Source organism: Sebastes fasciatus, chromosome 18 (genome assembly GCF_043250625.1).
Source record: "Sebastes fasciatus isolate fSebFas1 chromosome 18, fSebFas1.pri, whole genome shotgun sequence".
NCBI lineage: Eukaryota > Metazoa > Chordata > Actinopteri > Perciformes > Sebastidae > Sebastes > Sebastes fasciatus.
Genome location: NC_133812.1, coordinates 24,180,687 through 24,196,029, shown reverse-complemented (window position 1 = coordinate 24,196,029; position 15,343 = coordinate 24,180,687). Strand labels below are relative to the sequence as shown.

Genomic DNA, 15,343 nt, shown 5'->3' with positions numbered 1-15,343 from the left:
GTAATGCGTTATTTCTAACACTTGAGGTAGACACATGAGTAGTGTCTCTTGTTGATAGGGCTGCAACTAACGATTATTTTCTTTGTTGATTAATCTGTTGATTATTTTCTCGATTAAGTTGTGTGTTTCCCAAAGCCCAAGATGACGTTCTCAAATTTCTAGTTTTGTCCACAACTCAAAGTTATTCAGTTTACTGTCATAGAGGAGTAAAGAAACCAGAAAATATTCATATTTAAGAAGCTGGAATCAGAGAATTTAGACTTTTTTTTTCTTAGAAAAGTATTCAAACCTATTAATTGATTATCAAAATACTTAGCGTTAATTTAAATAGTTGACAACTAATCGATTAATTGTTGTAGCTCTACTTGTTGACATCAGCTACTCCTTTAGTAGTTCATGTTTTTCATAACAATGGTACAATGTGCCTGTCCATGGTTGCAGAAAGGACCTTAGCTTAGAGAAACCCATTGGATCTGATTCTCATGGGTGGAGTAAGGTGAAGCGTTGAGTTTAATTTGAGTGCCCAGGCTCAGAGGGGAATGAAACCAGAGGTGTGAATCAGCTTAATTTTCTGTTTAGGGAAAAAGCAGCCAGAGCTTATCTGTACACGCCTGATATTTTGTCTCTGTTACTCCATCATGGTTTACCAAGTCACCATAGATACTGGCTCAAGTAAACAAGTACTATAACCTTATGGCTATGAATGTCTCTGTATGTAGTGTTCAATAGAGGTGTGTTATCTCCCACAGGTGCCCCAGGATGAGTGGAGTGGATACCCAGGCGAGAAGGATGAGGAGATCCCGTGTCGGCGGATGCGCAGCAGCAGTTATGTCAAAGCTATGGGAGAGGTGGATGATGAAAGCGGTGACTCTGACGCCAGCCCTAAGACCTCCCCACAGAAGGCCGTTCGGCCTGATGCTCTCGTCCTCAAATCAGCCATGCAGAGACCCCATTTAGACTCCCAAAGGTAGGCCTGGCTGCCTTGCTTAATATGTCCATGCCAAAGCTGTGTTCATTTCAATTTATTCCAATTCTGTTCATGAAACCATTAAAGGATTAATGGGTGCTCAGAGGGCATGCTGGAAATAAGGCAAAGGGATGCAAAAGGATTGCATTTTCTCAGCGTTAAAATACATTATTATTAATAGGAATAGCTTGGAAATTGGTGGTTACTTCAGGTTCAACAAAATGAACTGCTTTTTTCTTGAATTATTAATTATTACATGCAAGGGCTTAGATTTTGATGCAGTGTGTCTTGAGTGAGTCTAAAGGTCAGGAACTGGACTGTTGGCTCCAGTGACTGACAAAGATAGTGGTAGATGGTACTATGAGGTCAGTACAAATGGTTAGGGTTAAGCTTCACAGTGTTGCACATTTACCCATGCACACAAACACACACACACTCAACAATTATGGGTGCAGAGCTGACATGCAGGATGTAGTATGTGAGCTATACTCCACACACTTCTATAGCTGTAGGGAGTGTATTCCAATAGATTTGTATAAAATCTAGACCTTGCCTTCAATAAATATTTTATTTACTCCCTACATGAAATTGTAATTCACAGCCTCAGCCTTTTTCGTTTCTATAAATCTGAACCGCCTAACACTGACTCACTACTTTGTCTTCATGCTGTACAAGTAAAATTGTTGTTTGCTGATGCTGCTCAGCTGTCCCTGAGAGATCTGAAGAGGTTTTACATTAGTTGGTGATTCCAAGTGAAGTTGCCTGGCAACAAAATGAGAGGACGAGTTTTGGTTATCGTTACTTACATCATTTTATGCATGCTTGGGTGATTGTAAGCTGCTATTTAAAGCTGGGATGTACTTACTTGTTGGCTTGTTTTATAACCTCATCACTAACTTGCTCTTGTTGGCTATTAGTATTCGATCAACAACTGTTTCATGAGGTCAGGTAAAGTAGTGCTCTGCTGGAAGCTGCAGTACCAAATGGATTTTGTGTTTGTGACCTTTTTCATCTGCTAGTTCCAATATTTGCCAAACATCTTATGCAGGAAATGTTCCTCATCTCATCAGTGTTGTTGACAAGTCTGGTGCAAAACTGTTACATTTATATAATCTCAGACTCAAGAGAGCAAATGTACCTGAGCTTAGAACTGGACGGGGAATTGTCACATGGAAGGACAAGTTACTGTATGATGAGAAGCTTAAGACCCCGATCAGACAGGGTGCATTTTGCAGGTGGAAAACGCGAGGCGCACTGCACTGCCTTTTTGTTGCCCGATCAGACAGAGCGTTTTTTGCAGTTTGCTGCGTCTTTTTATTTTATATGTTGCTAGGCAACAACCAAATGAGTGCTTACGGTACCTTATTACAAACCATGAACTGTACGTGACCAAAATAGTTAATAGTCGAGTTTAAATGAATGAAAACAACTAACCTGAAATCTCATATACTGCACTAATTTGTCTCCCGCTGCTTTCTGTTCAGACCATGGTAGCTGCGGTTGGTAAACTCATAAACAGTAACTCCGGGTATCCAGCATCATCCTCCAGGCCTGCTGTTTTCTGCTCAGATCATGGTTTTATGGATTATTATCATAACTATGGTTGGTGGAGTCATAAAGCTGAAGGTATTCATGCAAAAGTCACCACAATAATACGCTAATGACGTTGGGATCTTTTCCGCTTGTTCTGGGCGCTCCTGTTAAAAAAACGCGAGGCGCTCGGCAATGCAAAAGCAGCACGCAAAACGCTTCAATCTCATTGAAAACAATTACCTGAAGCCGCCCCCAGGTTGCTAAAATGGCACTCTGAGTGCAAAGTGTTGAGTATAAAATATACACACAACAGCCTTGCAATAAATCCCACTCGCATGAAGGTCACAATGTTCAGCTTTTTATGGAACAGTTTAGAGGTGTTGATTCAACTTAATGGTCATTTTGAAGGCTGCAGTTTGTGGCGCTGTCAATATGTGTTAACTGTATTGTGTTATACTGACAGGTGTTGGTGGTATTTACTCTACACTCATTGATATAAACGAGATGGAAAGTATTTATCAATAATAATCAGTGTAAATAAACAAATAAATGTCTCTGCACTGGTCAAGCAAAGTGTGAACATTAGGGATTGATTTCAGAAGTTTTATATAGCATTATTCAGATGCCTTAAAAACAGTGTCACAATAATAATAGTGATAAAACTATTTTTTTGTTTTTGTTTGTCAAAAACTAGTGTGACTTCTTGTGATGCACTACCTTTACTTAAAGAACACCAAGCTGAAAAGCAGTGTTTTGCTGCCCTCTCTGGCCGACAGTCTCAAGCCTGTTTCACTTCTGACTCCCTGGGTTGTGGAGTTCACCTGTACTCGACTGCAGCAAGGTGAAAAGTTAAACCACCTGAGGTCAGCAAAGATTTTCAGGGGGGGTTAAGAAACTCTCTGTGGTGACATTTACCTGTTGCCTAATAAACTAGCGCGAACCAGCTTATATTCCATACACTGGGTCACTAATAGAAGTGTATTTGTGACCCAGAGGATGCTATTGCTTCACCTCCACATTCCCACGAAGCTTATTGTTGCTCAGCTTGTTTTTACTCAGCTTATTGTTCTCTTTAACAGTGTGGCTGACAGATATAGCCAAATTCTGTGAACATATTTTTGTTACCATCATCTCAGCTGGGTTCTGATCACTTTGGCTTTTGTCCACAAACAAATCAACCCTCTTGTTTGTTTTAGCCTCTGTTGGAGAATGTAATATCCTCTTATAGCTCTCATTGTTTCTCTAATAAGAACCAGAGACAAGCCGTACACATGCTCTTTTGGGATGGAAGTTTTCTCATAGGACACATGGAGCTAAACTAGAAGCTAACAATGCAAGCCACTAAAAATAGTTCAATGTTGATCTCAGCAGTTCAGATCCTGTCGTGAGTCATTCGAGTGGCTGGTGTTCATTTTGGATAGAAATACTGCATCATGATCTTCTTTACCAAACAGGCCATAGCCAGTAGATTTGTTAAGTCCATTATCATCCAGTGATGTTCCATGTGTGGCTTTTGAACTGTGCCATCGTATATCTATCCCTACCCCCTGTCCTTGTTCAGCCAGGGCTACCATTTGCAAACCAGAGAAATGCGACCCCACCCTAGTGTCACGCTGGACCCTGCCGCCTTTCACCCCCCGCCCTTCCGCTCTCGCAACCAGAGCTACATGCGCGCCGTCAGCACCCTCAGTCAGGCTAGCTGCGTCAGCCAGGTGAGTCTTAAATGCATACACCGCACAGGGGCAACACCTAGAGATATTAATGAGAGCATATCTTGTATTGTTTTGCATGTAGTAGCTTTGTGTAAAGAGACATAAAACATCCACAGGTGTCCATATTGGAGGTCCACAGCTGATTGTTAAAGTAGACATAGCCACGGCTGTCTCAACTGAAGTCAATAGGCATAACTAATTTGTGCTGTTTTGGACTGGGAATTGATAATTTAACTGATCAGACACAGTCTAATGTTGCTTAGTTTTTTGTTGTTGAAGTGTTTCGTGGTATAAAGAAATGTGAAATTGTACATAATTGAGAAACTAAGATATCAGTTTCACATCAGTATCCTGATTTGGCCCGAGGATGTCTGGAATAGACCACTTATCAACGATTCATCACTCTCCTGCTGTTGTGGCATGCCAGCTAATTAGCTAGCTAACAACGCCAAAAGCAGCACTTTGTTTTGCTTAAATGAGCATATTTTCCTACTACTGATGTTTAGAATTAGAGACTAGGGCTAGAGACACAGTAACTTCATATCCAACCTCACACACTGACCTTTTCAGCTATCTGCTTTTTTTGTACCCTGCTATGAATCTATACAGTTGGATCAATTGTGCAAGTCTGTTTTGGACCTCCATGGTGGCACAAGACGTGGTTGCTATGAAGATTTGTGACACAACAGAAGGAGAAGGAGTAACAAGAGGAGGAGAGAGTGTTGTACAATCAGCTTACTCCTGCTGGTGCTAACAGTTTAATAATAGTAGAAAAGTGTCTTTAATAATAATGAAACCCAGCTCTCTTCTGTAATATAATTTAGTATGTTTAACACTGAAGTAATAGAGTGATGCAGGGATGACTTATTTTTTTAGGCCAATAGGAAGTTAAGTTAGCATCGCCATGGTTCCATTGAAAAAAAGCCAATGGGATTTTTCCATTGTTTTGGATTATTGTAGAAAATAAGATCTGTGGCAACCACACGTTTATAATACTTACACATTTTATTCTGCAAGATAATCGTCACAAATGAACACCACTTTTTATGATTTTTGAATTTTGAATGCAATCGCCAGAAGTAAAAAGCTAACGTTAGGCTATAAACAAACTACACCACGGTCGCATGATGCAAGTATAAACACAACGAGGCTGTAAAGGCGAACGAGTTGGCGCGATGACGTTTAGTAGTCTCATTTAGCCACTGCGTTTTTTAAGACACTTAAAAGCTTCAATATTCACTAGTGGGATATTTACTGACGTATTTTATATCATAGAACAAAAGGTTAAAATCTCTTAAGATTGTGTTAACCACAGACCTTATTTCAGGCATCTAACTAAAAACCCATTGATCTCCAGACGAGGGAACAGGAAGTGCTAAAACGCTAACTCATTTCTGGGTTTTAGGACTCATTCCTGCAGCACTTTATAAGAAAAGGCTAGATTATGTGGACAGAGGACAGAAGAGGACATGACAGGACAGAACAGAATTGGATAGATAGCTTCTTTTTATAGTGACATGATAAATGAATACGTCTTGTGTAAGCTAGAAGAATTTGTAAGAGGCTTGCTAGAGCTAAAAGATGAAGACTTGAGACTGCAGTGTTTTTGCTATTTTCCATGTAGTAACACACGGTGTACAGTACAGTACATCTTAGTCTTGGGGGTATGTGGTGAATGGAATGTTTTATAACAAAAAGTGAAATATTTTCCTGATTGTTTTCTGTTGTCATCTGCCTTTTTTTTCATTTGATCTTGACATTTATTCAGTTTAAGGTCGGAATGACAGTGGCATTTCCTTACGCTAACACTCCTTCATATTTGCTGTGCAAAGGGGAAGAATCAAAGTGAGAAAGAGAAAGGACGAGGAAAAATTAAGGACTGCTATTCCTGTTTTTGTCTCTCAGGTGAGTGAGACTGAGATCAATGGCCAGTTTGAGTCAGTTTGCGAGTCCGTTTTTAGTGAAGTAGAATCCCAGGCCATGGAAGCCTTGGACCTCCCTGGTTCGTTCCGCACTCGAAGCCACAGTTACCTCCGTGCAATTCAGGCTGGTTATTCCCAAGATGACGACTGCTTGCCTTCAATGACATCCTCCACTGTCACTTCAACTCTCAGATCCACAACAGGTAAAACAATCCCCCCCCTAAATGAGAGAGGGCTTAGACTACATATCCTCATACATCCTATACATGCGCACAAACTTGACATGCCTACATATGTACAGTGGGGAACCCTTGAGCTTCAGAGATGCCGGGCTGAATGATCCCAGTTATTTTCTTTGGAAGCTATGGTGTGCGTGTGTTTGTTTTTTTGCCTCTGCATACTCCCCGATTGTTTAGATGGATTTGCTTGTGTGTTACTCTGCACGATTCACGCATCATTAGCCAAGCTTCTGGTCGGTCACTTGTGGCGTTGCCAAGCTGCAGACTAGGAAACGGGTGGGAGGGTCGCATAAACACTGAGATGGCAACACACGCTCACGGAACACAATATTATTTACAACACAGCACAGCCACATTACATGGCATGCCTAAGAGGAACAGGCCCTACCCTAAGCATGTTAAACTGTGGTGTTATATATGTTGTGCGAAGCGTGTAAGTTACTTAGGGAGGGATGAAACGGGCCAGGGGCAGGGGAGCGGTAGGTTGTTGACATATTTGTGTTGAGAGGATACAAGCCTTCCGCCTGTCCTCCCCCTGCTCTGTTGCACCAACGCATATGCTTTGTAACTGACCTGGTCATTGACCTCTTAATTAAAAAAACCCAATCTTGTAACCAATTTAAGGTAAGTCAACAACCTCTAGAGACTAGAACACGTGCACACACACACAAACACACATGCTGGTTGCACAAAGGAACCGCCTACTGATGGCATATTCGAGTTTGACAAGTACAACCTTTGTTTATTTGCAGTATTGTTGTATTGTGTTGCATGAAAGCTTTTGAGCAGCGGTCAAAATAACTTTGTATGTGAAGTTTATTACAGGACTTCCTAAAGTCGTCTCCAACTGCAAGTTTCCAACTTAGCAAAAACTTAAGTTCATTGGTTATATTTTATTTTTAGCTACAATTACAATATGACAGTGGACCCAGACTCCACATGTTCTGAAAACAGCACATTTTGTTTATGGACTTTGCATATTTTGCTGCTTTTTTAAGACAACATGCAAGGATTTCAAGGTTTTGTGCGACACAGTGCGAGCAATATAAAATTTCAGGTTCTTTGTGCAAGCAGAGTCTTTGTAGTAACTCCCTCACTAAGTGCATTTGGTGTTTATCTGCAAGAGTAAAGCTATGAACCCTATTGAAACATTTTTCTTTAATTACGTGCATTTTTAAAATATTATGACCTGGATTTTTATTGTTTTTGTACACTTTTCTGTCAATCTAATATTGGAGACATTTGCACTTTTACTCATTTTGTTGGGTTTTGTTTTCTTGTGCAATCTGGACTTTTGATTTTGGAATCCTTCCATCTTCAATTGGGTTTCCATCTACGATTTCTTCGATGTGACAGAAGTACTGAGGATAAAGGAGTGTTCTCCAATCCCACCGTCTTATTTGCTGAACTCTATTCATTTAACTCTCTGCTCCAAATCTGTCAGCTCTATGTGGACTAAAACAAAGCAGTTGACTGTACACTTTGTTGTGAATTTGTATTTTGAAGATTGGCACGATGCATCAATTATAATCTGTCAGATAAGGTTATAGCAACCCAGAGGAAGGGTTCCCTGGATGGTGATTAATTATAAACAGTACTGTCACCTCCCAGTCAAGCCATACTGTAAATTATATTTCTCCTTTGGTGTACTCTTTGCACTGTTCTGAGGGAATAGTGGCCTTGAAGTTAAATAAACGTACCCAGGCTACCTTGGCTAAGAAAAACATTGATTCCTGGAATCATGTTTTTATGTTAGTATTCAGTACTAGTTTATAATTGAATTGTAAGCGGCTTATGAACCAAACCCCGTGTGAGGCTAGTGGACCCTTGAGTGGGGAAGGGATCCCATGATGCTCCATAGGGCAGACGAGCAGCAAACCCCTCTCCATTTGACCATCCATCTCTTGAAGGATAACCAGGGGGAATGAACAACTGGAGGCATCAGTGATGAGTGTTGCAGGTATTTTAATGTTGACACGCATACATATATCTATGTATATGTGTGTTTTTGCACTGCCTTCTCAGTAAAAATAATAGATATATAGAGTTTATATATATATAAAGAGTTGGTAGAAATATCTCATTATGTTATCCTAAGTAGCAAACACGGTTACAAACAACTCACAAAACCTCAGACGCTTTGATTTCTTCTTAAAACCCTGATATTGATTACAGTGATGAATGTGATGCTGGCTTTTGTGAGTTGTTTACCATGTCTCTATTTTAAGTGTGCTTAGACCACATTGTAAGTGTAAATGTATGAGAGATGTCCTTCCCGAACTTTTCGGAATGTTTTCAACCATAAAATAGCACTGAATGTTATCGCATTGCCACTGTCTCCAATCATTTGTGAGAGCAGCATGCGTCTGCTGTACATGTGTGAACTTTATTTTTTCTTTCCATGAAAATTTGACTTCTTTTAAAAAAAAAGGCCACATGTGGCAGTCTAACCCTTGGCATTGAGTCTGTCAGCTGTCTTTGACTGTGGGATTGCAGCCTCTCCCTGGTGCAGCCCCGAAGAGGGGAGCGACCCCTCCCCTCACCGGGTTACTTTACTCCACATGGTCTAATCAGCCACCTTGGACCTGATATGTTCAATAGGGTTCATATCTGCTTCTTGACCCAGTGGGTTGTGATTCTTCTACTCCCTTTACATCTTTTCTTTTGCACAAAATGGCACAAAAATAAACATTTTGATACGTTTTGAGAAAAGGGTTCTCAGCAAAATGAATTCATGATTTGATAATGATTGATGTATTTCATGTTTAATTCCACTCTTTGCTGTGCTGTGCAGTGAAAAGATGGAAAGAAGCCTTGAGATGACTGAGAAGGCAGTGTAAAAACATTGGGAAAAGCCTACAGTATGTGAGTTTAATGACAATCGTTATTGTCTTAAGTTAAGGCACGCAAGAACCTATTTCAAAAAAGGTGCTGTGTATTCTGTACCGGCTCTGGCAGGAAGTAGCTCTATTACTTGGAGATGACCCATTTTAGATTTTCCGTAAAATGCTATACTTGAACACCACAGAAAGTTCATCCAAATATTTTACTGATAAGCAACTTCCAAAAATTATGTTGTTATGAATTCCACCAACAATATATTTAGATATTGATTTAAAAAAAGGACAGATAGTCTCTTACATTTGTAATTTTGGTAATTGGTGACACTACTCAGTTACCTCTTGGTTTTGCATAACTCCTACCACAGACTGTATATAAAGATGGACAACGCGTCTCCACTTCCTCCCATTGTACAAAAGTGAAGCCAAAACATCCTGGATACTGGAGCTGCCGTCTTGAGATTTTGATGTCATTTGGAGCCAGACTCTGCACAGTAGTGATCGGGGGGCTGAAACCTTAGTCTCGAGGTCCCGCCCACACAGCTGCCCGAGCCAATCACAAGCCAAGCACGGTCGCAGCTAGTTAAGCTTCGGTTATACTTTCCACAAAGACGGCCGCACGGACATGAGCTGACGTGCAACCGTGACAAGGAAACCTTTGGATCTTTTATACTCCGTGTGGGTTTCTCCTGGCAGCAAATGAACATTCTCAAATCTCTCAACTTTCTCCGCCTATCCGCGTCTGCGTAGTTAGAAAAAATTGGATGTGCACGAACAGGCCAAAACCTGCCGCGAAGGGCCGTGCAGACACTCGCGACCCGCTTTAGCGTGAGCCACTTAGCTGCTAGGTTAGCACTACGATAGCGGTTTGGCTAGAAAGACACAACAACTAACTATAATATCTCTATAACTACATTTATGATCAAATCGTGACTGTTATGGAAAGTTAAAGTTATATCTCCTCTCTTGTACAATTCCCGAGTCTCCGGCTGCGACTACTTCACTCAGAGCAGCTGTCATGACGTCACACCCCCTTTTCATAGCATCAAATAACTACTTAAAACCAAACTTATCAGAAAAATGAAAACTTGAACATACATTAGCATCAACAAGAACTACCTAAGATGACAGAAAACATCTTTGGGAAAAATTTGTTTGACGTGTACTTTGACTTTTTAGTTCTGCTAAAATGGAGGAGGCTGGATTTATGACCTATACTGCAGCCAGCCACCAGGGGGCGATTGAGATGTTTTGGCTTCACTTTTGGGGAGCCGTCATGTCGTCTATCTTTATATACAGTCTATAGTGCAGACGTAGTCGCTTTTGAACAGCACACCAGTCAATAGTGGGTGCTTATCCATGATTAAACGCTTCAATCTTTAGAACCAAATGGGAACTAATTGGGTCTGATCCTGTATGTCTTTGGAATTACTTGCCACTCGCATACTGTATGTTTTCCATAGATATATGTTCTAGTTCAGAATCCAAATCAAATCACACTCCAGCTGTTCCTTTCACTTTGAATGTCCTTCTGTTTGCATATTCAAATTTTTCTTCCAGAGGGATATGATGTTGTGGATGGGATCTCTTTACTAAATGACGACATGATAGAGGATGATGACGGTGCTAGCTCCTCTGCCTATGTGGAGCTGGAGAGGCTGGAGAGAGAGACTGCTGCTGCTCGCAGCCACCACAGTACTAGCTCCACCGTAACAGCCATCTCCGTCCCACCGGCATCCCCGCCTTCATACAGGGTCCCTTCTGCCTCATCCATAGCCTCTGAGCAGCCGGTCCCTCAGGCCATTCAGGCCTTTAAAGAGTCTGCTAACATGGTCGCTGCCTTCAACATGCAGTGGAAGGATGAAATCTCAGCGATGCGCTATGAACTGGCGGAGCTGCGCAGAGACGTCTGTGGGGAATTGAAGACTTTCAACAGCAACTTCTTCAACTTTACTCAGTGCTACAACATGTGGACTTTGTGCCGGGAGCCTTGCAGCGACAGCACCACACAAACGGACGACAGAGTGTCCATAGGAATCCAAGCAGGCTCAAGTTGGTCTATTCGACAGAATAAAGAGGACAAGTCAGTGATGTGCCAACCAGAGCCAGCACCTTTCAGCATTATGGATTTGATGGACACGCCCCGAATTGAGATTATAGAGGGAACCCCTGAGAGCACGCCAGAGGGGTCAGGCAGCCCTGCCAGCCCACTTCCAATAGAGGATTTCCCATGGGAGATCACCAAAAGGCAAAAGGCCCAAAAGCAGTCAGACACAGTTGGCCACACAGGTGGTCACAGAAGCGCCAGTCTAGAACTGTGGAGCAGGAAGTACACCAGTGGGCCCATGTCATATCTGTCTATGTCATTCTAATCATTCCCATTCTACGCATACTGTAAAATGAGATGAGGAAGCCAGGGTAAAAAACCTTGACATTTACCAGGAAAGGCAGGGCAGAGCTGTTGTTAGATGTCCCTTTACTCTATGCAGACACCGAGTCTGTTGTCTCTTGAACAGGTTACAATGTTGTTCAAGCAATCTTTTAACAAGTGTCTTGGTTAGCCATGGAATAAAAGAGAGTGACTCTGTTTTACACCAGAATGAGGTGACATAAGAATGTGAGAGAGAATGTGGCTGATGCTCAGATCCTCAAGTGCCAACAAAGTGCAGCATCATCTTCCCTCCGCTGTCTTAAACACCCAATCTTCAGAGAAAAAATCACTCCAAGTAAATATGATCGGAAATCTGAGGGTCATTTAATGATAAAACTCAATAATCAGCCATTGTAAGGTGAGGCATACGTTGGTCTAGCTCATGTTCATTCCAGTTTCTCTTCCTGTAGAAACATTCTCTTAAGCACCTGAGTATACTGAAAAAATACTGTGAATAACTTTATAAACCCTAGTTTTTTAATGAAAGCATCAAAGATGAATACATTATTTATGAATATATTGATATATGATTTACTTTTGAGTTATTCTAATCAAAGCATTCCTTTCCCATGGCCTTCATCCAGTCTGTAGCCAGTTCCAGTTGAAATGGGCATTTTGAAGATTTCCAAGTTATAAAAGCTTTCTTAATAGCGAACTGGTGAACCACACAGCATAAAGAAGTAATAATATGATAAAAAAAAAGATGACAACAATCTATAATGGAATTTGAGAAAGCCTAATCCTTTGGACTACTGTATGGATGACACTGTCTCAAGGCTTTGTGGACTTAGTCCCAGCTGGCTAAAATTGTTTACGATGAATCATCTGTGACTTATTAGTCGAACAGCATGTGGAGAGGAAACAGTAAGAGAGAGGAAACAGCGATCGAGAAGTATGAATGTATCGGCTTCAGTTCATTCTTGCACAAACTGCATTCATGTTCAAAACTCTGTATATGTATATAAATGTACCATTTTGTATATAGAGAAACTTATATTCAATACTTGTACTGTTAGCAGTTATAAACATGCTCATTTCTGACAGCGCTGAGAGGGGTTGTAGTAGTAATTGTGGTTCTAAACCAAACACAGCACTTTTTCCAGTCTTCGAGGTCTGTCTTCATTTATTTCCATCATGTTCATCATCCAGCTGTTTGTGCTCCTCATAATGAAGTTGGTAGTTCATACCGGTGTTTCGCCTATTGTTTTTCTTGCAGTGGTGACTGGAGGTTCTTAAATATGTGGTTACCTGTCCATTTTTATTTTAGAAGAAAAGGGAATAACATACTGAATTTGTTGTTTTTTGGTACATTATGTTAAGAGATTTGGACTACCATATTCACCTTTTTTAAATGCCACATTTCTCTAGTAATGGTGGACTTTTTTCACGCTGGGGTGGTTCATCACTGCTGAAAGATAACAGAGAAACATTGGTCCCTATAAGTAGACAATCAGAGCCACTGAGGGCCTCTACCTCTCCGACATGTCCCCAGAGGTGCAGTATAGTACCGCTGAATGTACTAACACCGCCTCACTAGTGATGGCTTAGCTGGGCTCCTGTCAAACCATAACGGGTGGGAGCCCTCAATCATCTGCTATATTTTGGCTGATTGCTCATTTTGTCTGTTAATCATAAAAAAATAGTTGCTCATTAGCCACTGGCATTCCCCTCAACCACTCATCTGGTCCATTGTCCCATTGTACCAACATGGCGTACCAAAGTTACTGTAACACTGAGGCCCATGGAACTGAGGCCAACAACAAACATCTCCAAGCTTGACTTATCTTTGGACCATCACTGCAGCGCAGGACCATGGGAAGCCTGTATGTATCAGACCCCTGACTGAAATGTGAACCTTTTCGAAAGGACTTTAAATAAAGGAGAGGCATCGTCTCTCACTTTATTAAGAGAGTGGATCTTCTTCCCCCCCCCCTTTGCACGGCCAAAAGACAATACTTGCAGAAAAAAGTGGCATTTTGAAAAGATGATATTCATAGAAAGGTTGTACTAGAGGTAAGATCAAAATTAAAGTAGAAGCCACAGAAGAAGAAAAAGGCAGACATTCCTTTCATTGCAGTAGCTCCGCCCCACATATACTGTTACAGTAACTCATTAAACATGAGCTTAAAACTAGCTAAATGCTTCATATTGCCTTGTTGATCTAATATAGTGTTACAGAGGAACACTATATTATTAAGGCATGTTTTGCTGGTAATTTTTTAGCAGCATCTCCATTACTCTTGAGGTTTTGGTACAACAAATAATAGGTAAAAGAAATAAATAAGTTCCACTGTATTGTTGCCATTCTCCACTATTTGCAATACAGAATAATAATTTTAAAAAGATTATAACCTATTTTATTGTTGTTATGAACCCAAACAAAACCAGTTTTGAGTTCCTCATCACACCGGCCAAAGGCTGGGTTAGCATAAACCATAAGGGATTTCAGTGAAAGGCATATAACTGTGACATTTAGCCTATAACCATTTTAATATATGATATATATATATACAGTATATATGACTCTTTTTTTTTGGGAAAGGCTTGTATTCATATTTTTGCTTTCCGAATGATTAAGAGGGGATTGCAGTGGCATTCCTTACTTACATCTTTCCCCATTGTTTGGGGAATGTAAACTAATTTAAAGGTGCTGAAGACTGGCCAATCATGATGTCTCCAATCTACATCCATTCATTCTATGCAACTCCTTTGTTCTTCGTTGTATTCTTACGACATCTAAATATTTGCGGTTATAGATATTAGCTGTTTATGTTGAGCCTTCATGCAAGTCATCAATGCCGGAAATGGAATGATGTTTTCAGAAAATATTGGTGGCCCTTTTATTTTAATTTAATTTGATATATTTTTGCATGAGCTAGGGGCCACACTAGAGGTTGTTTTTTTTAGTGTTTCCTGGCAGACAGTTGTTTAATTCATATTTCTCCCATTTTAGCTTATATGTATACTAGAATCAAAGAGTTTAATGGTGAGATTCTTGCTTAGTGGTAGCAACCGTGTGCTTTGTGACATCATACACAAAATAAATGAACAATCATAAGTGCCATCAATTTATTTACTGACTACAGCAAAATTAGAAAACAAAGCCTGTGATAATAATAATTGGAAATGCTGTACAAATGCTTAACATTCTTCTAAATTTATATCCAATTGAACTTGTAAACTGGTGATTTATCGATCCCAGGGAACTCACCCGTGCTATAAATAAGTTTAATCTAGTGTGTCGCGATCATTTCATCATTTAGCCCAAAGAAATTACCCTTCCCTTAAAACAAGTTGAAATGTAGCAAAAATACAGATATTGATCAGAGTACTATTTTAAAAATATATACATGAAAGATGTACATTTAACAAAGACTGAAGAGGAAATAGACAAAGGGTATTTAAAATTATTTTTGAACCATGCAACCATATTTTGTCTAATGAAATATATAAATGAAAAGTGTCTATCTTATATGTTACAGTATGTAGTCGATTACCCCATGAGTTTTTGTTTACATTTTGTTGTCATCCAGAGATCTGATGCAACAACTGTGCCAACTCTCTGACGTCCAGCTATAAGGACAAAGGTTTTTGGATGGAATCTGATCTCACCTGAACCTGTAACACTGCTTGAATATAAATCCTTTTCTACCCCTACGTCCTCTTCCTGCATTTATTCAAGGTGTTCTTGGAGAAAAC

At 40.3% G+C, this 15,343-nt stretch overlaps 1 protein-coding gene and 1 long non-coding RNA gene across 6 annotated transcripts in view; one reads left to right on the top strand and one right to left on the bottom strand.

The window, feature by feature from the left end:
* Window positions 1–15,343, bottom strand: part of LOC141756215 (uncharacterized) — a 121,373-nt gene that overhangs the window by 74,956 nt on the left and 31,074 nt on the right. The window lies entirely within an intron of this gene.
* Window positions 1–15,343, top strand: part of dlgap2b (discs, large (Drosophila) homolog-associated protein 2b) — a 111,433-nt gene that overhangs the window by 77,255 nt on the left and 18,835 nt on the right. For 3 of the 4 annotated variants that reach the window (XM_074615769.1, XM_074615770.1, XM_074615771.1), the window contains 4 exons: window positions 750–967; window positions 4,062–4,212; window positions 6,118–6,337; window positions 10,774–15,301. In XM_074615769.1, coding sequence (XP_074471870.1) covers window positions 750–967; window positions 4,062–4,212; window positions 6,118–6,337; window positions 10,774–11,585 — 1,401 coding nt within the window. In that variant the 3' untranslated portion in view covers window positions 11,586–15,301. Of the gene's footprint in view, window positions 1–749; window positions 968–4,061; window positions 4,213–6,117; window positions 6,338–10,773; window positions 15,302–15,343 lie in introns of those variants that run through there. The other variant, XM_074615772.1, reaches the window with a different exon arrangement.